Raw genomic sequence first — 26,417 nt, 5'->3', positions numbered from 1 at the left:
ACTTAATGGGCATCGCCGTCTATAAGTCGATCAGCGACAGGAAAGGGAGTGACTCTCGACTTTCAACATGTCAAAACTGAACGTCTGTCGTGTGCGGGTCTGTGCTCTGCCGTTGTTTGTAGCAGCCACCTTGGTGATGATGTGGATGAAGTGGCTCCACTGCAGTCCCACAGATGGAATGGGGACACGTCAGCAAGATCCACATGTGTGTTGCGGTCGGGTGGGAACCTTTTTGGTGGCGGGTGCATTCTACAAGGTTTCAGGTCCCATTGTCTTATACTGCCGCAGAACGACCTGTGGCTGAAGCCCTTATAGTCAAGTTGTTCAGGGCTGGTGTGTTGTTTCGGTCAACGTTACCATGTTCGAGGGTGCGAGTTTTTATGGTCGTATAAGTGATTTCATATTCACTGTCTAGGGCTCGGCATAGGAAGGCGTGGCCAAATCTTCTCCTCCCCTCGTCTTAACTTTCCCCAACCGAAATCAGGTACCCATTTACGCTTGGTGGAGTGAGGAAATCTGAATTTGTGCCTTTCCCAAGGATACAACACCATGCAGAGTCAGAACCTTGAACTCTGGTCACTGGTGAACACAGGATCAGATCAGAAGACCAACACCGCCTGGGTGCATTAATTGAAAGTTTCTTTTCTGATAATCACACGACCAAATTCATGAACTTGAGAACGCTTGATGACAAAATGATCGCCTCGCTCACGAAAGACAATTGATGATATACTGAAAGAAATGTAACATTTTTATTTTGTTGCTTCTGAAAGAAACGAGAGATCGTTGCTTGATACTGAAAGAAAGAAAAAAAAATTGCTTGGTATATTCAAAGAAAGGAGATAAGTTGGTTTTCAAGAAATGAAAGATTATTGCTTGGTGTTCTGGAATGAATGGAAGATTGCTGGTTGGTACTGAAAAAAATCAATTATTTAGAACATGTATGTGAGTGATTAAGATGGTGAATTTGATTATGTCTTAACATTGTTTAAATTCTTTATTTTTGTGCTTTCAGTTCCTTACTTGTCCATACTTTTTCAGAATGAAAAGTGCTGTGAAAACCATGCATTACAAATGCTTTAAATATCGCAACCAACTTTTCTGTTTAGCATTTTCTGTAATCCCCAAAGAGTGCTTTTGAAACTGACAATAATTTTTGTTTATTTATTTTTATTTTTTATTTTATTTTTTTTTTACTAAAGATTGTCACCAACTGTCGAGGCACCGAGGCAGAATGGGTCAGGTGTTGGACTTAGTGATCCAGTGATCAGGGTTCGAGGCCCAGTTTCAGCATGGTGTTGTGTCCTTGGGAAAGGCCGTAAAAGGCTATGGGACCTTTAACCCTTTTACCTTTAACCTTCAATTTTACGTGACAGGCAAAGAATAATGCATTTTCATTTGCAGTTTGATCAAGAACATAAAGCAGAATTATAATTCTTTGTCCAGAGTGATATAGTCTGCACGGCCGAGGGGGGTACTGTGCCCCCCTTTGTCCCCGTGGTCCCACCCCTCATCAATGAAATTAAGACAAGCTTAACTTTAAACCCTCAAAAATAATATTTTCGTAAAAGAAACCACCATATATCATAATACGTTTTCTTTTTCAGAAGGGTCTTTGCCATTAGAATGAATATCCAGAATTAAAATACCAGCATTCATTCCTTCATAATTAAGGCTTGTATTGCCTACTATCAAATCTTCGACGAATTAACGTAAAATTGTTGGTTGTTTTATTTTATCGCTTCAGTATCACTCTTTCAGAAACCAGAGACCTGCATGGGTCTTCTATGATTTATTTCAATACGTTTGGGTGAACATTAAACCCTTTGGGAAGTCACTATGGTCGAGTTGCTTCCCCTACAACCAAAATGCTTTTTTTTTGTTGTTGTTGTTGCCAGGAATCTCCTTTTGAGTCGCAAAATCGTGAGATATTTTTGGCTATCATTTACATATGTCATGTTTTCCTGCTTCAATACAATAAATAATGATTTGAAAAATTTTCGTTCAACATGAATTGTGTATATCGTGCAAATAGGCTATATTAGTCAGGAAAATGTTTACCCACCGAGCACCTATCACCTGCCCTCTAACACTCACAGGAATAATGCAGACTGGTTTTAAACGTAGTTTGGAGTGTTCTGTGATGATTTCACAAATGCTTTCCACATGAAGCCACACGATTTGGCGTCTTGAAGGTAACTGAGAGGCTATCGTGGGGCCAACCTAATGCTTATAAATGTGTGGTTCGTCCGTCGGGATCGACGAGGACCATCTAGTCATCCTGGGGGTGGGTGGGTTGGGCTCTGTGGGTGCGCAGATGACTGGTCAGGCCAATCCGCGCCCGGAAGGTTCTTACGCAATGTGGACAGGGAATGGCGGCGGCTGTCGGGGACTTGCTGGCACTGCTTTTCCTGGCCTGTCTGCGTTGCTCTGCTGCAGCAATTCTGTTGGCCTCACAGGATTTGGCGCCTTTGTGGACAGCTGAATGTCACTTTGGTCTGTCCATTGCATTCAGCTCCCATGTGTCGTGGCTGATGTTGAAGGCCTTCAGAGAAGCTTTCAGAGTGTCTTTGAAGCGCTTCTTTTGGCCTCCATGGGAGCGCTTGCCATGTTGGAGTTCGCCGTACAGCAGTTTCTTGGGGAGCCGGTGGTCTGGCATGCGAACTACATGGCCTGCCCAGCGCAGCTGGGCCTGCATCAAGATGGAGTTGATGCTGCGCGCGCGCGCGCGCGCGCGCACGCACACACACACACACACACACACACACACACACACACACACACGTTGATGCACAACAGATATGCAACAATTTGCAGTCTCACAGACATGAAAGCATCAAACAATTGCACACAGACCAAACACTACACATAAAAGCGCACGAGTGCCAATACACACACACACACACACACACACACACACACACACACACACACACACGTTGATGCACAACAGACATGCAACAATTTGCAGTCTCACAGACATGAAAGCAACAAACAGTTGCACACAGACCCAACACTACACATAAAAGCGCACGGGTGCTAACACACACACACAAACACACACACACACACACACACACACACAAACGAAACCAAGGGCAATTACATAAACTCACGATGAGTGTCAACACACACGTGTGTCAATAAAATGGTGGCATTTCCTTTTCACAGAAAAGCGACAGTCTAAGCCTGGGCTACTTGAGGAAAGACTGGGTGGAGCAGAACCCTGATGAGCTTCTACCTGACTGCTCTGTATTCACGGATGAACTGCGTACGTAAGTGAGTGGGTGGATAAGTATACCTGTATCGGTTGGTTGGTACTTAGAAAGAAAGAGAGAAGAAAGAAAAGAAATGGATAAGCGAACGGACGAATGAATTAATCAATAAGAACTTGGTTCACTTGTTAGTTGGCTGGTTGGAAGGTTTTGGTAGACCCCACTGACGGCACTTGCAGAGAGATCCGGATCGACCGATTTCACAAGGCGTACAGGAACGGCATCGCGTAGTGTTATACAAATGTGCATAGCCTGTAACGTCATGTGTCAAACTGGCGCTGCACATCTTGCTAAACAACACGACGACAAGAAAGGAGCAGTTCCACGCCACATAACTTTCTGATTGTTTCTTCGTTCTTTATGCATAACAAAACATGATTTTGTGAGAAATGTGGAACCAGCTGACACTGCCGTGAAGCACCCTCAGTCCCGCTGAGACTCCTTAGCACACAGTTTTCTGCACATTGAATAATTGATGGAGATGGATACTTATACATCGCCTATCCTCGGTCGGAGACATACCTCAAAGCACTTTACAAACACGGGGTCATTTGCGCAACAGGCTGTATACATGGGTAGATCTGACCGACGGCTGCCACTGGGCGCTCATCATTCGTTTCCTTTGTCATTCAATCAGATTTCAGGCACACACACACACATACACACTCAGACAAACATGTAACATTTTATGCGTATGACGTTGTGTTTATTTACCCCACCATGTAGGCATGGAGTGTGCATGCTGGGCATGTTCTTGTTTCCATAACCCACCGAACGCTGACAAAGATTACAGGATCTTTAACGTGCGTATTTGATCTTCTGCGTGCGTGAACTTTCACAGTTCTGAAAATGCGCGACGACAGAATCATCATCATGTGACTGACGAACAGCCTGCACCAGACACCATCACCAACACGTTGACTGACGAACAGCCTGCACCAGACACCATCATCATAATGTGACTGACGAACAGTCTGCACCAGACTCCATCACCAACACAGTGACTGACGAACAGCCTGCACCAGACACCATCATCATAATGTGACTGACGAACAGTCTGCACCAGACACCATCACCAACACAGTGACTGACGAACAGTCTGCACCAGACACCATCACCAACACAGTGACTGACGAACAGTCTGCACCAGACTCCATCACCAACACAGTGACTGACGAACAGCCTGCACCAGACACCATCATCATAATGTGACTGACGAACAGTCTGCACCAGACACCATCACCAACACAGTGACTGACGAACAGCCTGCACCAGACACCATCATCATAATGTGACTGACGAACAGTCTGCACCAGACACCATCACCAACACAGTGACTGACGAACAGTCTGCACCAGACACCATCACCAACACAGTGACTGACGAACAGACACCGTCCCTCATGGAATCTGAGCGTGCCGGATGGAATCCTACACTCGCCGCATTTTTCTCCCTCTTCACTAGACCCTGAGTTGTGGTCTGGATGTTAGTTATTCGGATGATACTATAAGCCGAGGTTCCGTGTGTAGCATGCACTTAGCGCACGTAAAAGAATACAACAGAACTGCATCAGGCAAAATTATGCAGAAAATCCACTTTGTTAGTTAAAAAAAGTATACCTACAGACAACAACAAAAAACGTGCTCTCATCTAGGAAGAGCAGCCCGAATTGAGAAATCTGTTTTGACAAACAGTAGAACAGCACAATGCAACGCAACGCAATACAGTACGATACGATGCGATACGATACGATACGATACGATACGATACGATACGATACGATGCGATACTAGTTATATACAACTTTTGATCAGACTCAGATGCATCCCGAACAAACAATGACTGTGCATTGTGCTGTTCTTTTCATTGCTGAACAGCCATTCTTCACATTTGCTTCCATGATTTTTTTTCTTGTTTCTTGGTCGTATTTCTTCTGTCCACCCTTGTTCGGTGAAAGTCTCTGATAACCTCTTTGTCACGTTGATAGTCCGCGATTTCAAGAGCTGGAAGAACCCAAGCTGAACAGTGGCCTGTTGCTGACTTCTCTAACTGGACCTTAGTGAGATAATGTTCAAGGCCAAAGCTGATGGAAACGCACCAACGATCCCGTACTTGGCACACGAGATGCTCATCTGAAAGAGGGATAGATAGATAGATAGATAGATAGATAGAGAGAGAGAGAGAGAGAGAGAGAGAGAGAGAGAGAGAGAGAGAGAGAGAGAGATGGAGTAGATTTTTCGTTTCCGTGCTCTGTCGCACCCATCATCTCATTACAGTCATGTAGGATGAACAAGAAACATGTCGGCTATAGTCGAAAAGTGTGGGTTCGTGTTCATTTTGCATCATTTGTAAACCTCACTCTTAGCTAGGGAGGGAGGATTACATTCTGTGTGTCATTACTCACATGCCTGCATTGGTAAACGCATTGGTGGGGTAGATGATGAGGTATGTGAGTGTATGCATGCCTACACTGTGGGAGCAACAGGATATTGGAACGTATATATATATATATCTTTGTATATATGTGTGTGGGGTTGGTGGTGGGAGATATGGGCGTGTGTGTGTGTGCTTGTACAAGTAAGTGTTCATCTGTGTGTGTGTGTGTGTGTGTGTGTGTGTGTGCCGTGGAAGCTGCGATACATAGACTAGAAATGAGCGTGTGGAGGAGGGGGGTAGAGGAGGTGCAGGCTAATGTGGTGTGTGTGTGTGTGTGTGTGTGTGTGTGTTGGAGCTCATGTACGTTTATATGTATTTGAGTGTGCTTTCATATCTGTAAAACTGCATGTTTGGTGCATATCTGTTATGCATGTGTAGGTGTATGTGTGAATGTGTGTCTTCATGTTTTACATTTATTTGCTTATTTATCATCATTGTTGTCTTATTTATTTATTTATTTATTATTATTATTTTATTATTATCATCATTACTACTACCTTTTTATATCATAATTATTATTTATTTATATATTCATTTATGTAAGCTTATTCACTGTTTTTTTCTCAAGGCCTGACTAAGCGCGTTGGGTTACGCTGCTGGTCAGGCATCTGCTTGGCAGATGTGGTGTAGCGTATATGGATTTGTCCGAACGCAGTGACGCCTCCTTGAGCTACTGAAACTGAAACTGAAACTGGTAAACGCACGAAACAGTCAACAAATAGTTCCCAGAATTTTATATCATCATATGCCTAATACTAAAAGAGGAAATCCTATGTGCTGTGTTACAGGTGAGCAAAACGTAACGGTCAACCTTCATAAAGTCACATATCTGACGCTGGAGAAAACGTTCGCTTCCCAGCTTCAAACTGGCGGCCATTACTGTCCTGCAGACTGCACACCACGTGACCAGACGGCCATTATCATACCTTACCGGGACAGGCGGGAACAACTGATGAAGTTATTGCACAATTTGATTCCTTTCCTCATTCGTCAAAAAATTTGCTTTACCGTGTTTGTTGTTGAACAGGTAAGCATGCAGCTCAAGAAGAGGTTCAGGAAGTTCCTTCCATAGATTTCTTGATTTCTTTTTGTTGTCTTTGTGTCGCACAAGTCCATTGAATTATGTACATAGGCCTCCCATCCCTCGTGGACATGCCTTGAGCTGGGGATTTGTTCCCTTTTATCGGTGTTGATATGAATAGTATTCACCGACTTTTAAACTGGATCTCTCTCTCGGCAAGGTGACGAGTGGCGGACGGGCAATTCAGTTGTCTGTGTTTGTTTTGAAATTCTGCAGGCTGCAGTTAAGTGATTGTGATCATAGTTTGCAGAAGTGTTTACAAACTGTGTATGCATCTGACGATATCACTGGATTGTTGATCAGGTTAGTGACAGAGCTTAAATTAAAGCAAGGAAAATTATATGTGTTGATGAAGGATTTTTACTTCCGCCCTGGTGTTAACACATCTCTTGTTGCATCGATGTTTCGTCACTGGTTTCACGTGCATATTTCACATTCAAACTTGCAACGTTGGGAATGCTTCGACGTGAATACACGGACACGTGCAAATATTAGCTGATTTTGCTTCAGTTCATTTTGAGTGCAATGCACCCGAAAAAAAACAAAAACCGTTTGTTATTCGTGTTAGCACAAGCACTTGAAATATGTCACAAAATTCTTTCTCAACTCATCAAAACAATATTCTTCATTTTATTGACTGGCGCTTTGCTCAAATGCAGCAGGGTATGCAAGCTCATACAATGGGTATAAAATGCAACATTGATGAAAAGTATGACGCTCTTGAGGATAACATCGCGCGTTTCTTCACTGAAATCAGTAAACAGAAGGAGAGTGTTGATGTGAACACAGTGGACATTCAAGAAGTGAAAGAAGACAACACGTCTGTGTTGGAGAGATTAGAACTGCTGGAGAAGAAGCTAGAACTGAGTGAACAAGACGCTAAAGCTTTTAACATCAGATTTATGAACGTTGCTGAATATGAAAGGGAGGACGAGTACACAACGACCCAGATCATCACAGATGTGCTGAACGACCACGCAGTGTCACCCAGCTGGCGGCAGGAAGACATCGCCAGAGCGTTTTGCATTGGAAGGCCACGCCCTCGTGGAAATGATCCGCACCCCATACTTGTTCAGTTCTGTCACTGGTCGGACAAGATGGCAGTTTTGGGTGACAAGGACCTCAGAGACAATCTGAGGACGAGTAGCATCCGGGTGGCCTCTGACCTCACCACACGACAGAGACAGATGCTGGAGTTTCACCGCAGTCTTGGCAAGACAGCATACATTCACAACGGGAAGCTATACGTCAGAGACAGCCAGCAACCTGTTTCATTCCGGGAAGACCACACTGGAAGACAGTTCTCCCCATCCCCACGGCAGAGAGAGGACTGGCCACCAGTACAGGCCAACACACTATCAACATCCAGCAAGAACAGAGATGTCTGGCAATCCAGTGACTACAAGTACCGAGGGCACTTCAGGGCCCAGCGCACAGAACAGTCCGGGAGACAACATCGTGACTACCCACGAGACAGTGACGTTCAATACTCTCGTGAAAGGCCCAGCACATACCGCCAGCACCAGCGAGGTCAGAGGCAAGAGGGGAACAACTCATACATCAGCAGGATGCCAGGTGACAGGTCAGGTGACGTGGAAAACTCCAGCAGCCAGGTTTGTGACAGAAATGACTCCATTCCTGTTGTCCCGGGCTTTCGTTCATACAGTGATGTGACAAGACAGTTTGAACCTCATGATCACTTACAAAACACTTCACAACACAGAAGAATCATTATGATGAAAGATACTACTGTCAGGTCAAATCCACACATTACAAGAACTAACAGGGAAAACAATAGACATTCTGACCTACCGCAAAGAACAATGAGACAATCTATGATGTGCTGAACGACCGCGCAGTGTCACCCAGTTGGCGGCAGGAAGACATCGTCAGAGCGTTTCGCATTGGAAGGCCACGCCTGTGAAGGAAGTCTCTAACAATGTTGACCACACTGACAATGATCAAAACAAGACAAATCATTTATGTGACGATGACAACATTCACTCTGATAACCCCATATCTTATACAGATGACAAACATGAGACTGACAGTCAGAACGAAGACATAGACCAGAATGAGACAAACAGACATAGACCAGAATGAGACAAACAACTATGATTTGATGGATGACAATGGCAGCATGCAAGACCGCAAAGCGGTTGCTGTTAACAGTGATGTTGTTGTTGAACACGAAACAAATGGTCAAAAACAGGACGATAGCGACGCTTATGGCGCTACAGAAATAACAGAACAAACTGAAATGAACATGAACAATGACACACATGATGAGACAACCAAGACTGACAGAGTTAAGTCACTGAGACAAGAAAAGAGGGTTGACAAACGAACAGACAAACAGGGCAGGAGACATACTAGTGACAAAAGTGATGAAGGGATGAACTCGGTCCAACAGACCCAGTCATCAGCGCATAGTCTGCGACCAAGACGAGCCGTGTCTGGTTCGCGAATTGGTCACCAGAACACTGTGTCAAACACAGAGAGGTCAAGCAGTCAGAGTAGTATTGTTGACTCCTTTAGAAGAGCAGAGTCTGGTAACCAGACAAAGGATAAAGGTAAATCCCAGTCCCCCATGCCCAAAGCCAAAGAAGGTGGTGCGTCTTGCACCAAGAAATAGGATATCGGCCGGGCCACAGATCTGGGAAACAAATCCTGTGTAATAAAGGGTCGTGGTCCAAAAAGTACAGAACCTCATGCACAAAATGTAAATAAATCTGAAGTTTCATTCCTAAATTACAATGTAAATGGTCTTTTACAGAAGTTAGAAAACATAGATTTCATTAACGTTCTTACTTCTTATGATTTTGCATATATTACTGAAACATTTGTTGCACTGATTTGATTTTGAATCACCATTATTTAATGACTTCGTTCTGTTTACATCCAAATCAAAGAAACTGTCCCACCAAGGAAGATACTCCGGTGGTGTTATTGTAATGGTAAGAAAACCGTTTGATAATTTTATTGAACGTATATAGAACAAGAGAATACTGTGGTTCTGAAGATTAACAAATCCCTGTTTTGTACAGATAAAGATTTAATGTACATTTGCTCCTATATTCCCCCTTGTGATTCTGCATTCTGGAAAACTCAGCAGGATGTATATGGCCTTGAATTGTTGGAACAATGTTTGGCAGATTTGCACGCATCGTATGACGACTTCCACGTTATGTTAAGTGGGGATCTCAATACAAGATCTGCTTGTAATAATTATTCTTTTAATGGCGATAGTAGTGACTTCGAGCCAACTGCTGTTCCTATTCACAACCAATTTACAAGGAAATCTCAGGACAGTCAAATGAATAATTTTGGTAATCAATTGAATTTTGTAATATGTTTGATTGCATTATACTAAATGGTCTTTGTGAAAACGGTTTTGATGATAACTGCACTTTCATTGGCTCTTCTGGCGAAAGTGTTGTAGATTATTTTGTTGTATCTATTGGCCTGTTCTTGTCTGTCCATATCGCATCGCTTTTTGTTGAAAATATGATTGAATCCGATCATTTACCAGTTGTTATGAAAATGGAAATTAATACCAAAGATACTGGTGGGTATGTAAAAACAGTACAAAATCACGGCAAAGTAAGTTGGAGATTTATATGGAATAAGGAACGCGAGAATGAATTTGTTGAGACATGGAAGAGCAGTGATATCCAAAATAGAATGTCGATTGCCAAAACAGATTGAATAGGGATGTAGATGGTGCCCTAGGGGTCTTTGTACAGTGTTCAAAAGATTCTAGTGAATGCATGTTTAAACAGTTTCACGTTCACCGTAACGACAGAAAGACAAAGTCAGAATGGTTTGACGATGAATGTGACAAAGTAAACAAGAGAGGCAAGGCCTTCAAGACTCACTTGTGATACACTTAAAAAAAAAATTAATCGTTAAAATGTGTTCTGTATTTGTTATTATAAAGCTTCGGGTTAAAAGGGGGAAAAAAAAAGTCCTAATGGCAGATTCGAACCCCGCGTGTTCGGATGAGAAGAAACTGTCTTATCAATTGCACTTTCGTGGCTTCTTAACTGACGTTCAAAAACATGATATTTAAACATGCTTTTTTTAAAGGGCGATAAATCGATTGCGGTATTCGCAGTGAGAACGCTGTTCAAATCATATTATTCTGGTGTATCTTGGGCATTCAAAAAATCTTTAAGGACAATTAAAAATTCTTTTTAAGTCCGCGGTAAAGGAGACGTGGCTATCGCCGCAATCACACTGCAACATTTAGCCGTTTTCTCTGGATCTAGATAGATGTTTAGTTACACCCGGTTGACATTCTAGTTCATTCTAGTTTTACAGTTTTAAAGTTGATATGAAAATTATTCTAGTTTTATAGTTTTAAAGTTGATATGAAAATTGAGTATTTTGTTAAACTAATAACATGTAGAGCCAAGTACAAGTATTTCTAAACGTTGTATGAAGTGAAAAGGACTTCATTTTGAGAAAAGTCAAGACTGGAAATTTTTGCGTTTCATCAATTCAAGGGTATTAACTCTCATGGTTTATTATTTTTAACTGTGAATTCCGACTGATCCTATGGATATCTTTATGGCAGTTTGGGGCATAATCCAGTAAGTGATGAGGCGTTCACAAATCTTTCCCTGAATAAATATTTAACGGTCTCCTTCTACAACTTTCCATCACATGTCATCGTGTATTGTCGATTGAATATAGGATTGAACGGGCAGGTCAACAACTTGAAACAAAATGGCGTCGTTCGCGTTCGCGAAGAATATGAGCACGCGCTTTGAATATGTATAAATATGTGTACGCAATTGATTTTTGCCCATGACCTTCAGGGCTCAGCCAATAGATCTATAAAGTCCACTCGTTGCATTGATTTTAGTATTTTCCGAAAAAAGACCACTTGGGCGAATGAACATAGTGAAAGCCCTGTACACTGAGAGTAAAACACACAAGCGTTTTATGTATTGAGTATAATTTCAAAATGTAATGTTTAAGATGAGAAAGATCAGTTTAAAGCAAATTAAGTCCCCTAGCATTAATTACAGATTAATTTCCCTTTTTTACTATCTGCACCAAAACGTTTGCAAAATAAATAAAACTTCCATGCTTAGCAAAAGAAGTTCCTGTTTGAACAAAAAATGATAAAAATGACTGCTCTTGTTGTTGTGTCAGAATATCATATCAAAGTGCCAAGTTTAGAGAAAAACAAAACAAAACAAAACAAAACAAAACAAAAAAAAACAACCCCAAAACAAACAAAAAACCCCAGTAAATGCAGTTTGCATATAATATGGCTTCTTTTTTTATTTTTTGTGCCCATCCCAGAGGTGCAATATTGTTTTAAACAAGATGACTGGAAAAAACTGAATTTTTCCTATTTTTATGCCTAATTTGGTGTCAACTGACAAAGTATTTGCAGAGAAAATGGCAATGTTAAAGTTTACCACGGACACAGACACACACACACACAGACAACCGAACACCGGTTTAAAACGTAGACTCACTTTGTTTACACAAGTGAGTCAAAAAGGAAACCAGGGGAAAGTTAAACCGCTAAATTCCTTCCAAAACTCTGAAGCATTCTCAAAATCGTTTGTTAATGCTTCAGCCTTTTGTCGTCTAAAAGTTTGTCTTTTCGTTTTTCATAGATGTTTATACTTCTTTCTTGATTCAACATATATTACCCTATCTTCTACTTTTCGTGTTGTTCTGAAGGAAAAAGTTAATCTGCAGTCAGTGATCAAGCATAGTGAAGTACTATATAAAAACAAATTTCTGTATGATGGGCACGTTGTTTAAATATATATTCATTCAGTTTGTGCTTGTTGTTGTAGTTGTTGTTGTTGTTGCTATGGATAACACAATGTTATATGCACCCCCACCGGCCCATCTTTCCCCATTGTATTGTGGCCCAAGGCCGATGTACATTAAACTTATGAGTTCTGAGTTCTCTCTCTCTCTCTCTCTCTCTTACACACACACACACACACACACACACACACACACACAGATATATATATATATAAATTCACACAAAGGTTTTGCTAGTCAGTTATCCCCCACCCCACCCCAAAATTACATTTCGGGGTAAAACGCTCAATAAATGAAGATGCGACAAGGTAGACCAGTTTAATTTTCTCCCGGTCTATATGAGTGCATACATGTATATAGGCCACCGTAGGGGTGTGTTTGTGTGTGTTTATTCATTTATTTATTCATTAATATGTATATAGTGTTTATTCATTTATTTTTTCGTTTTATTATTATTATTATTATTATTATTATTTTGCCAGACATCGGAGTTCCCTTTCAATCGTTGTCTACTGTTTAACGCGGGATTTGTGGAGAGCCAGAAACTGGGTCACTTTTCCTGCTTTATCGTCCATGACACTGACCTCATTCCTCGTCGCTACGGCAACCTGTACCACTGCCATGACAACAGCCCGCATCACTTTGTCATCGACCGCAGTAACAAGCCCTTCAGTGGGTGGGTATATATGTGTGTGTGTGGGGGGGGGTGGGGTGGGAGGGTTGGGGGGGGGGGTGAGGGAGGTGGGTGTGTGTGTGTGTGTGTGGGGGGGGGGGCTGAGGGGGGGAGAGTCTGCGTGTGTGTAAATGTGTGTGTTTGCGTGCACGTGTGTGTGTGTGTGTGTGTGTGTGCGCGCGCGCGCGCGTGTATGCATGCGTGTGTGTGTGTGTGTGTGTGTGTGTGTGTGTGTTGACCATGGGTGAGGAGCGGGTTGATATCACTGATGACGCAAGTTACTATTGCTGGAATTGTTGAACTGGCAGTCTGTAAATACATCATCTGTAACGGGAGATGTACCCTCAAAGATGTTCCTCCCCCCCCCCCTTTTTTTCATCGGATTGTATTGTACTACATTGCATTGTGTCGCATCGCGTTGTATTGCATTGCATTGCATTGCAGTTCATTATACTGCGTTACGTTGTGTTGCACTGCATTGCATTGTGTTGCATTGCTTTGTATTGTATTGTATTGTTTTTATTGCTTTGTGTTTGTGATGTATTGTCACTGCGTTCGGATAAATCTATATATGCTGTACCACATCTGCCAGGCAGATGCCTGACTAGCAGCAAAACCCAACGCGCTAGTCGGTCCTTGGGTGCAAGTATAGATATCCGTGTGCTTATCAAAGAGGAGTTCTTCTGCAGAGGACAACGCTTGTGTTGCTTTTTTTTGTTGTAGTTTTTTCAGTGTGCCAAGTCCCTTCTGCACACAGGACTTTTGGTTTATCGCCTCATCCTATTGACTTGACGGTCAGTTTGACGATCTGTTTGGTTTTCCAGTCAAACATGGAAGAAAGGCTGAGACCGGAATTGGAATCCAGACCCACATGGACACTGGAAAGCTAAACATGGGAACCATTGTGCCACCTTCCTCTCTCTGTTCACAGGTTGCCTTACGAGGGCTACATAGGAGGGGTGCTTGCTGTTCGTCGTCAGCACATGGAAAAGATCAATGGATGCTCCAATGTCTACTACGACTGGGGCTCCGAGGATGACGATTTATATGAGAGGTAGGAGACTGTCCAGGGAGCGCCGTGGTAGAATCGATTAGGCGTTTGACTTGTAATCCTGCACGACTGATCACGGCTCAAAGCACCATTCCTGCACGGTGATGTTTGACTTGTGATCCTGTGTGCACGACTGATCACGGCTCGAAGCACCGTTCCTGCACCGTGATGTTTGACTTGTGATCCTGTGTGCACGACTGATCACGGCTCGAAGCACCGTTCCTGCACCGTGATGTTTGACTTGTGATCCTGTGTGCACGACTGATCACGGCTCGAAGCACCGTTCCTGCACCGTGATGTTTGACTTGTGATCCTGTGTGCACGACTGATCACGGCTCGAAGCACCGTTCCTGCACCGTGATGTTTGACTTGTGATCCTGTGTGCACGACTGATCACGGCTCGAAGCACCGTTCCTGCACGGTGATGTGTCCTTGGGAAAGGCACTCCCATTTGCCTCACTTCATTCCGGTGTGATCGTGTACCTGAATTCAGTGGGGAAGATTCAAACGGCGGGAGGGCCCCGCTTCCCTATTCTGAGACCAGACACAGTGGACATGAATTCACTGCCCTGGTGGTCGTACAAGGCTATGGGCTCTTTAACCTTTTGGGTGACTATCTGAATTGATTGTGGTAAAGATGGCAATGAATCAACCAGTCAAATCACTTTAATGTCCTCATACAAAAAATATGTAGAAAATTGGCTCGTGGGAGAAAGGATAGCATGAGATTGTAGAATATTACAGTAGTGGCATTTTACACCATAGATTTGGACAAGTACAGCACTTTCAAAATATACAATATTACATAACCCTTCAAAAGTATATCAGTTCTTTGGCTTTTTCTCACGTAAACTCTCCTAGGTCATCCTTCATCCTCAGTCTCTCTCATTGCACCACCCTGCACCGGGCCTCATTCCTGAACCATCTCTCATCTCCCACGTGTACACCATCCACACACATTACACGATTAACCCCCCCCCCCCCCCCCCCCAAATATATCAATAGATGAATAATGCGCTCATTTTAACCCCTTCAAAATAACTGGTGAACACAGATCCCACAGAAAAAAAAATCATGATGATGATAGTTACAGATATTATGATGAGGGTATTACAGCTGTTATTGTCGTGGTGGAGGATGTGGGAAGAATGATCAGTTTCACTTTCAAGGAGGTGTCAAAGTGTGCGGACTGATCCATATACGCCACACCACATAATTGTTGTTGTTGTTTTAGGAGCTGATGTCTGACCTTGGCATGAATCCAAGGCGTTGGTCAGGGTGAGGGGGTGGGGGTGTTGGTCAGGCTGAGGGGTGTAGGTGTGTTGGGATAGGGGAGGGGGGTTATTGTGTGTCAGAGAACGGTTTTGTTCACTGTCTGCCGCCATATTCTTGTTACTCTTTCCCCCTCTTTTTGAGTGGGGGGTGGGGGGGTGGGGTGAGGGGTGTCATGGGGATGAGTATTGGGGAGAGGTAAGGATGAAGGGGTGATCAGTTGTACCATTTGAGACTTCTTCATACAGGTCTTACTTCATGAATGTTCCATGATAATTTTTGCTTTTTATGTACGGTCTTTGTCTTTGCCATGTGTTAACTCTTTTGACGCTGATTTGCAATTATCTGCATTTCAAAACTGTGTCCCCGAACTCGGAGTATGACTGCCTTCCTGGCGGGATAGAAACGATCAAACACGTGCTCCCACAAATACAAGAAGCCGTTTTTGATGCAGGCTGGTCAAGATCTCTCTAGACAGCTTGAATGACGCCAGGGGTCAGTTTGGCCTGGACACCTCCACCACTTGAGATGTAAACCCTCACTGGGAAGAAGCGTTGCTCTCTCTCACTCAGCGAAGAAATGTGAGGTCTGAAAGGAAAGCTGCCCCTGACAGAATGTAGTGGGAAGGAGTGGAAGTGGCGACTAGAGTCCAGGCAAAGAAAGTCCATGGAGAAAGCCCAGAACCCTTTAGAAGATTCGTTGGAGATTAACGACCTATTGGCTATGGTCTGAAGTGTGAAGCCCATAAGGAACAGCTCCATTACATCCGCCGTCAGGAGGGAGGTCAATACAAACCAGTCCAAAGGTCACCATCACCTTTTTTCCACAACGTAGTGGTTGGTAGCACGGAGGGGCCATGCAAGCAGGCTCAAAGCAACAGATGTTTCGGATCAAATTGTCGACAGGCTTATATTGTCGCCAAACCTGCGACAATAAAGCCAGTGTAACGACCCAAACCGCCCCCCCCCCCCCTCCTCTTCCCCGTCCGTAGGTCCCCCTGGGGACTTGTCAGTGTCCTAAATCGTCCCCCGGGGGACTTTTCAGGAATACCCCCCCCCACCCCCTCATGCTGTTTCGGTCCCCCCCCACCCCCCTGACTTCACGAAAGCACCCGTCCGAAAACGCCCCGCCCCCTCCGCACCTTCCCCCCAACCCCCCATGTTTCAGCTTTCTGCACGCGCGTTTCGTGTGTGCGTGCGTGTGTGCGTGCGCGCGCGCGCGCGTGTATGTATGTAACTATATTGGTGTAGGTCGTGTCAGCAGCCAAAACACGCTCCTCTATCTCTGAAGTATACCAACCGTCACATTGAGAACAGCGGAAGATGTTAGAAAAAAAAGTGTGTGTGTGTGTGTGTATATATATATATATATATATATATATATATATATATATGTGTGTGTGTGTGTGTGTGTGTGTATATATATATATATATATATATATATATATATATATATGTGTGTGTGTGTATATATATATATATATATATATATATATATATATGTGTGTGTGTGTGTGTGTGTGTGTGTGTGTGTGTGGTTTTGGCGATGACTGTTTGATTTTTCTTTGCAAGAGTGTTAAAAGCTGGATGTATCGAGTTCAGCGTGGGTGATGAAAACTGTGACCATGTGGTTTCATACTTGAAAAAAAGGTAGGTATATTTACCCAAGTGCACTTAGCTGCACCATTTCAGCGGTAGACAAAACGGACAAGCTGGTCATCCTTGGGGATTTCAATGCCCGTGTCGGCGTGGACTTCTCCTCGTGGCCAAAAGTCCTAGGACATCACGGCACTGGCAAGTGCAACTCCAACGGACTGCTTTTGCTCTCGCTCTGCGCGCAGCATGGACAGGCCATCACCAACACCCTCTTCCAACAAGCGGACAAGTACAAGAACACATGGGTGCACCCCCGCTGCAAGCAATGTGATTGTCCGGCAGAGGGACAGAGGTGATGTTTACATTACATGCTGCATGAGAGGAGCAGTCTGTTGGTCGGACCATCGCCTGGTATGCAGCAAGATGAACATCAGACTTGCACGCAAGCTCCAACCAGCCAGGCAGAAACCCTCTAGGAAGCTGAACATCCACCGCCTCACTATCACCAAGGACGTGCTGCAGCAGCAAATCCAAGCAGCTCTCCAAGAAATTCCTGCATCGACTGATGTAGAAGAGGTATGGAGCACCTTTAGAGATGCTGTGTACAAAGCAGCAGCTGACACACTCGGCTTTGTACCGGTAAACGTTAGGTATCAGCTCCTCATCCCGGGTGACGGCCGGTGGGGTGGTAAACGTTAGGTATCAGCTCATGATACTCTCCCCCACCCCCTTCCCCACAATACTGATATAGTCACATAATTATGTAAATACCATCATGTACAACCTCGATTTGCACAATTCATACACGAACGTCTGTGCACACTACATTATAACACACATCTCATACACTCGTTGGTTTTATCCTTCGTTGTTATGTGTACAGACAGAGTTTGTTTCACACATACTCACAGACACTTAGACACACACTCACCCTCCTGTGTATGTTCATTATGATGATGATCATGATAATCATAATCATTATAATCACTATCATCATCTCCACATAAAGTTCTTTACTCTGACAACTGGTAACCCAATGTGCCGTTAGCCTCGGCACATATTAACGCCTGCAAAAATCGTGCGCTTGGTTACAATTTATGCCGTAACAACTCCCCTTGTTTCCACCATGTTGTAATTAGAGGGAAAGAGGGGTGGGGGTGGGGGTTGTGTGTAAAATCAATGTTGTGGTGTGAAGGGGGGGGGGGGGAGGGGGGGGGTTGTGTGTAAAATCAATGTTGTGGTGTGAAGGGGGGGGGGAGTCAGTATAATCAACGTTGTGGTGTGAAGGGGGAGGGGGGGGGGGGGAGTCAGTATAATCAATGTTGTGGTGTGAAGGGGGGGGGGGGAGTCAGTACAAGCAATGTTGTGGTGTGAAGGGGGGGGGGGGGAGTCAGTATAATCAATGTTGTGGTGTGAAGGGGGGGGGGGGGGAGTCAGTATAATCAATGTTGTGGTGTGAAGGGGGGGGGGGGGTCAGTACAATCAATGTTGTGGTGTGAAGGGGGGGGGAGGAGAGTCAGTACAAGCAATGTTGTGGTGTGAAGGGTGGGGGTCAGTCAGTACAAGCAATGTTGTGGTGTGAAGGGGGGGGGGGGTCAGTACAAACAGTGCTGTGGTGTGAAGGGGGGGGGGGAGTCAGTACAAGCAATGCTGTGGTGTGAAGGGGGGGGGGGAGTCAGTACAAGCAGTGTTGTGGTGTGAAGGGGGGGGGGGAGTCAGTACAAGCAATGTTGTGGTGTGAAGGGAATGGTAAAGGAGGCGAGGGGGAGGGGGGAGGTGGGGAGTGGGTAGTCGGTACAAGCTGGTCGAGAGCTACCAGCTCCTTGTTTCCGCCATGTTGTGGTGTCACGTGGAAGGAAGAAAGGGGTCGGGGAAGTGAGTGTGTGTGGGTGCGGGTGTGGGATGGGGGTGGACAGTGCGGGGGTTCATTTACATTAACGGGCCTTGTGTCGAAGCAATACCATTGAGTACCAGACAAACATGGACAAAAGAAGAAGACAATTGACTATAGCTGGATCTTTTTTTTAATTCTATTTTTATGAACAGGTTTCGAATCACCAACCAAATTCCAGTTCGATATGAAGACGTTTCCCTTGGAGATTATGTGGCACAAAATCACACCTTGCAACCTCGTAACAAACACAGGTTGGTTATTCTGTTCGTCTGGATCGATTTGTCTGCTCGTATGCCAGACTGTCTCAGTGTCTGTCGATATTCTTGTCCGCGCAAATGGAAGCGTATTTGCGTGTGCGTGTGCATTCGATTTTGTTGTAGTGGTGTACCTGTGTCTGCATAGGGGAGACCGGGGCTAGCTGGCCCCTTTTTGCATTGAAAGCAGCGTGGAGAATGTTTATGTTGAGTCAGAAAATCCATGGGCTAAAGTGAGCGTTGGTGAATAAATGGCAAAACTCTTGTAGGATGACTTACAGTTTGGTTGGCTGATACCTGACCTGTGACACACTGGGACCAACACGCCCCAAGCCGCGTGGTTGGCTGATACCTGACCTGTGACACACTGGGACCAACACGCCACAAGCCGCGCTAAACTGGCCCAGGGAACGGCATGTTGGCCTCTCCTTTTCAGTCAGCAGAAAACGTTTCACAAGAACGCTGGACAGTGCAGATTGTGCATCTTTTTTATGCCCGGTAAATATCTACAATACAAAAAGTCAGTTGTAATGCTAACAGCGTCAAGATCTTCGTACAGCGTATAATGGTTATAGGTACTCCTACAATACGCATAGTAACAATCAATAACAACAAAAAATAGGCGTGTCATTAAATGATTATGGACTGTGAAAGAGAACAGTAGATCTGCATCATTTTCTTACAGCTGTGCATCAACTACCACCCGTTCAGCTTAATCTCCCATTCAAGCAGGGTCATCATGTACGTAATGTAGTGCAACAGACTGAAGCCACAGGCAGAAACGATGACTGGTGCGGAGCAGACAGTTCACAACATGGCACATGACACAGGGCTACAGCCGGAACAGACAGTTCACAACATGACACAGTTCTACAGCCGGAACAGACAGGACACAACATGGCACATGGCACAATACTACAGCCGGAACAGACAGTTCACAACATGGCACAGTGCTACAGCCGGAACAGACAGGACACAACATGGCACAATGCTACAGCCGGAACAGACAGTTCACAACATGACACAATGCTACAGCCGGAACAGACAGTTCACAACATGGCACAATGCTACAGCCGGAACAGACAGTTCACAACATGACACAGTGCTACAGCAGGAACAGACAGGACACAACATGACACATGGCACAACGCTACAGCCGGAACAGACAGGACACAACATGACACAATGCTACAGCCGGAACAGACAGTTCACAACATGACACAATGTTACAGCCGGACACAGTCCTACAGCCAGAACAGACAGGACACAACATGGCACAATGCTACAGCCGGAACAGACAGGACACAACATGACACAGTCCTACAGCCAGAACAGACAGGACACAACATGGCACAATGCTACAGCCGGAACAGACAGGACACAACATGACACAGTCCTACAGCCAGAACAGACAGTTCACAAAATGGCACAATGCTACAGCCGGAACAGACAGTTCACAACATGGCACAATGCTACAGCAGGAACAGACAGTTCACAACATGACACAGTGCTACAGCCGGAACAGACAGTTCACAACATGACACAATGCTACAGCCAGAACAGACAGTTCACAACATGGCACAGTGCTACAGCCGGAACAGACAGTTCACAAAATGGCACAATGCTACAGCCAGAACAGACAGTTCACAACATGACACAGTCCTACAGCCAGAACAGACAGTTCACAAAATGGCACAATGCTACAGCCAGAACAGACAGTTCACAACATGGCACAGTGCTACAGCCGGAACAGACAGTTCACAACATGGCACAATGCTACAGCCGGAACAGACAGTTCACAACATGGCACAATGCTACAGCCGGAACAGACAGTTCACAACATGGCACAATGCTACAGCAGGAACAGACAGTTCACAACATGGCACAATGCTACAGCCGGAACAGACAGTTCACAACATGGCACAATGCTACAGCCGGAACAGACAGTTCACAACATGGCACAATGCTACAGCCGGAACAGACAGTTCACAACATGGCACAATGCTACAGCCGGAACAGACAGTTCACAACATGGCACAATGCTACAGCAGGAACAGACAGTTCACAACATGGCACAATGCTACAGCCGGAACAGACAGTTCACAACATGGCACAATGCTACAGCCGGAACAGACAGTTCACAACATGGCACAATGCTACAGCCGGAACAGACAGTTCACAACATGGCACAATGCTACAGCCGGAACAGACAGTTCACAACATGGCACAATGCTACAGCCGGAACAGACAGGACACAACATGGCACAATGCTACAGCCGGAACAGACAGTTCACAACATGGCACAATGCTACAGCCGGAACAGACAGTTCACAACATGACACAATGCTACAGCCGGAACAGACAGTTCACAACATGGCACAATGCTACAGCCGGAACAGACAGTTCACAACATGGCACAATGCTACAGCCGGAACAGACAGTTCACAACATGGCACAATGCTACAGCCGGAACAGACAGTTCACAACATGGCACAATGCTACAGCAGGAACAGACAGTTCACAACATGGCACAATGCTACAGCCGGAACAGACAGTTCACAACATGGCACAATGCTACAGCCGGAACAGACAGTTCACAACATGGCACAATGCTACAGCCGGAACAGACAGTTCACAACATGGCACAATGCTACAGCCGGAACAGACAGTTCACAACATGGCACAATGCTACAGCCGGAACAGACAGGACACAACATGGCACAATGCTACAGCCGGAACAGACAGTTCACAACATGGCACAATGCTACAGCCGGAACAGACAGTTCACAACATGACACAATGCTAAGCTGGAACAGACAGTTCACAACATGGCACAATGCTACAGCCGGAACAGACAGTTCACAACATGGCACAATGCTACAGCCGGAACAGACAGGACACAACATGGCACAATGCTACAGCCGGAACAGACAGGACACAACATGGCACAATGCTACAGCAGGAACAGACAGTTCACAACATGACACAGTGCTACAGCCGGAACAGACAGTTCACAACATGACACAGTGCTACAGCCGGAACAGACAGGACACAACATGACACAATGCTACAGCAGGAACAGACAGTTCACAACATGGCACAATGCTACAGCAGGAACAGACAGTTCACAACATGGCACAATGCTACAGCAGGAACAGACAGTTCACAACATGACACAATGCTAAGCTGGAACAGACAGTTCACAACATGGCACAATGCTACAGCCGGAACAGACAGTTCACAACATGGCACAATGCTACAGCCGGAACAGACAGGACACAACATGGCACAATGCTACAGCCGGAACAGACAGTTCACAACATGACACAATGCTACAGCCGGAACAGACAGGACACAACATGACACAGTGCTACAGCAGGAACAGACAGGACACAACATGACACAATGCTACAGCAGGAACAGATCTTCAGTCTCCGAATACTGTGCAGGAGATACCTCCAACAAGATCTCTACGGCCTCGTCTGTGCGGACCTCAATAAGGCGTTTGACAGGGCAACCAGGCATGCTGTTTCAGTATGATCGATCATGAGATTGTACAACATCAACGCCAACCTCATAGAGGACCTCCACACCAAGGCAAGCAGCGCATTCTGCATCAGCTCTGACGTCAGATTCAATGGCAAGAAACTGGAAACAGTGCACAGCGTCAGGTACATCAAGAATTGGTAGTAGCGGACTGGAGATCAAAGCCTGAAACATTGTCCAGGATTACACAAATATCATCAGCAGTGACAAAACTGAGGAGCCTGAAACATTGTCCAGGATTGGTGGTGTGTCCATCGAGATCGATGATGACCATCGTTGTCATCCAGCTGGGGGATGGGGAGAGGGTGGTGGTGGGGTGGGGGGGGAGGATGCTCATGAATCTATCTGTGAATGCGCAGATGGCTGAATAGTCCAATATGTGCACGAAATGTTCGCTGACAGTTAGGGCAGACAAAGACAGGCATACCATTATCAGGGAGCTTGTTTGCCCGTGACTTTCTGGCCTACCTCTTCTGAACAGCTGCAGCAGTCCTGTTGGCCTCGCACAACTTGGCGCCTTTGTGCACAGCAGCGCGCCATTTGTCACGGTCTACTGCAGATTCCTCCCAGGAGTCAGGGTTGATATCAAACGCTTTCAGAGTAGACTTTCAGAGTATCTCTGAAGCGCTTCTTCTGACCTCCGTGTGATCTCTTCCCTTGTTGCAGCTCGCCATAGAAGAGCCTTTTGGGCAGCCGATGGTCTGGCATGCGCGCCACGTGTCCAGCCTAGCGAAGCTGGGACTGCATCAGGATGGTGAAGATGCTGGGAAGGGTGGCTTTTGCGAGCACCTCTGTGTCTGGGGTCCTGTCTTGCCACTTGATATTCAGTAGCTTCCTGAGGCATGTTGTGTGGAAGTGGTTCAGCTTCTTGGCATGTCATTGGTACACTGTCCAAGTTTCGCAGGCGTACAGTAGTGTGGGGAGAACTACTGCTCTGTAGACCTTTTGCTTGGTCTCAAGACTAATGCCTCTTCTGTTCCAGACATTTGCATTGAGTCTACCAAAAGTTGCGCTTGCTCTTGCAATCCTGACGTTCACTTCATCGTCGATGGTCGCATTTCGTGACAGTGTGCTGCCAAGGTATGTGAACCGCTCCACCGCACTGAGTCTCTGACCGTTGACTGTGATGTTGGGCTCAACGTAGGGTTTCCCTGGGGCTGGCTGATGGAGAACTTCAGTTTTCCTCATGCTGATGGTAAGGCCGAAGTTCCTGCTGGCAGTGGCAAACTTGTTGACGCTGAGTTGCATGTCAGCTTCAGATCCAGCATTGAGGGCACAATCATCAGCAAACAGAAAGTCTCTGATGATGTCTGTCATGACCTTCGTTTTTGCTTGAAGCCTTCTGAGGTTAAACAACTTGCCATCTGTTCGGTACTTTAGGCCGATTCCAACATCGCCATCTCTGAAGGCATCAGTAAGCATTGCAGAGAACATGAGGCTGAACAGCGTAGGAGCCAGGACGCAGCCTTGCTTGACACCATTTGTGACAGCAAAAGGAGCAGATGTTTCGCCATTGTCCTGGACTCGAGCCTGCATGCCTTCATGGAATTGGCTGACCAAGGAAATAAATTTCCGAGGGCATCCGTACTTGGCCATGATCTTCCACAGTCCCTTTCTACTCACGGTGTCGAAGGCCGTAGTGAGGTCGACATAGGTGGAGAACAGATCAGCATTTTGCTCCTGACATTTCTCTTGCAGCTGCCTTGCAGCAAACACCATGTCGGTGGTTCTGCGCTCTTTCCGGAATCCACATTGGCTCTCAGGCAAATGACCTTGGTCAAGGTGTGCTGTGAGGCGGTTTAGTAGGATCCTGGCAAGTATCTTGCCTGCGATGGAGAGCAAGGAAATGCCCCAATGGTTATCACAGGCTTGCCGGTTCCCCTTTCGCTTGTACAAGTGAATGATAGATGCATCTTTGAAATCCTGGGGTATCGTCTCTTCTTTCCACATGAGTGAGTACAGCTGATGGAACTTCTCAGTCAGCACAGTGCCTCCATCCTTGTAGACCTCTGCTGGTATGGAGTCTGAGCCAGGTGCTTTGCCACTGGATAGCAGACGGATTGCTTTCTGGGTCTCAAGAGGTGTTGGCGGATCGTCCAGTGCTTCGTTGATGGGGACTTGTGGGAGACGGTCTATGGCTTCATCATTTATGGAGGAAGGGCGATTTAAGACACTGTTGAAGTGCTCAGCCCAGCGTTCGAGAATTTTCTCCTTCTCGGTGATCAAGGTATTCCCATCTGCACTGAGGAGGGGGGATGATCCTGAGGATGTGGGGCCATAGACTTCTTTTAAGGCATCATAGAACCTCTTCATATCGTGCCTGTCAGCATATCCCTGGATCTCATCAGCTTTGTCACTCAGCCACTTATCCTGCATCTGGCGTAACTTTTGCTGAACAGTCCTGCGGATGGCATCGTACGCATCCTTTTTTGATGTGGACTTTGGGTTGCTCAGGTACGCTTGATGCAGACGGCGTTTCTCATCCAGAAGCTGCTTGATTTCATCACAGTTTTCGGTCCCAAGGTTGTCATAGCCGAGGGGTGGCAATGGGGATAAGCTCCCATTGTCTATAAAATGCCCCTCACGGCGCGCGTCTCCAACAGCCTCTGACAACTAAGTCCAGCTCCTAGCCTGCTCGTGTGGCTTAGATATAAGCCCGGCGGAACTGCTACTACTGATAGAAGGGGCGAAGGCGGGTCACCTGGCGCCTGAAAACCAGTGCTTTGGGTAGATGAGGCTCATCAGTCTGGGAAGACAGCTCATCTAAGAGAAGGAAAACTCTGATTTCAAACCTCCGCTGCCTTGCGGCCATACCTACTCATAGGAAAGGCTTCGGGAGTCAACCCTGAGGAAAAATCCGGGCAGATGGAGTCCGTTAGCCTCAGCAAGCAGTTCTTCCAAGAGAAGGAAAACTCCCAAGAGAAAACCTGGCCAACTGTAAACCGTTACCAGAACAGGAGATCACTGAAGACGGCGCCACAGTGGCCTCTCTAAGGGGCGTGATCTAGTCAAAACCGGCTGTGCAAGCACTATACGACACATGGCTACGAAGACAACGTTAGACCGATGTGGTGTCGTCTTCCTGGACCATGGCCGGGGGGAGACGGTGCCGGGCCCTCAGCCTCAAAGGGGCCCATCCACTACTACCGACCACGGACGCGATCTTTCCCAGTCTCTTTGGGGAGAACAGAATGGAGCACATGGGCAAGCAGCACTTCATATCGTCCACTGGAATGCGGAAGGAGTACAGCGCAAGAAGGTTGAGCTCCAACGTTTTCTGCGTGAAAATGCGATCGATGTATGTTGCATCCAAGAGACCCACCTCAAGAACACTCACCGCTTTTTCATAAGAGGTTACGAGTTGTTTAGACAAGACCGAGAAAACAGACCAAAGGGAGGCCTCATCACCCTGGTAAGAAACAACATCCCAGCGGCAGAGACCCAGAATTCTGGTCAAGCTGATCTCGACACAGAATTTCTGGGAGTCAAGTTGGTGTTGCCAGGCACGTCAGTGACAGTCCTCAATGTCTACTCACCT

General features: G+C 45.7%; 1 protein-coding gene across 1 annotated transcript; it reads left to right on the top strand.

The window, feature by feature from the left end:
- The first annotated feature begins 67 nt into the window (after nt 1–67).
- Nucleotides 68–14,453, top strand: LOC143276876 (beta-N-acetyl-D-glucosaminide beta-1,4-N-acetylglucosaminyl-transferase-like). Its single transcript, XM_076581532.1, has 6 exons — nt 68–188; nt 539–621; nt 3,172–3,271; nt 6,500–6,738; nt 13,077–13,270; nt 14,199–14,453. Exons 1-6 carry the CDS (start codon nt 68–70, stop codon nt 14,323–14,325), a joined length of 864 nt encoding a protein of 287 aa, XP_076437647.1. The 3' UTR covers nt 14,326–14,453.
- Nucleotides 14,454–26,417: the final 11,964 nt, after the last annotated feature.

The sequence above is a fragment of the Babylonia areolata genome, chromosome 33 (assembly GCF_041734735.1).
Source record: "Babylonia areolata isolate BAREFJ2019XMU chromosome 33, ASM4173473v1, whole genome shotgun sequence".
NCBI classification, from domain to species: domain Eukaryota; kingdom Metazoa; phylum Mollusca; class Gastropoda; order Neogastropoda; family Buccinidae; genus Babylonia; species Babylonia areolata.
This window is presented reverse-complemented; position numbering and strand designations above follow the sequence as displayed.

Coding starts and splice junctions, on each gene's coding strand:
- LOC143276876 (XM_076581532.1), top strand. CDS start 68: ATGTCAAAACTGAACGTCTGTCGTGTGCGGGTCTGTGCTCTGCCGTTG. Junction 189..538: donor CACAGATGGAATGGGGACAC/GTCAGCAAGATC, acceptor GCCTTTCCCAAG/GATACAACACCATGCAGAGT. Junction 622..3,171: donor AGAAGACCAACACCGCCTGG/GTGCATTAATTG, acceptor TCCTTTTCACAG/AAAAGCGACAGTCTAAGCCT.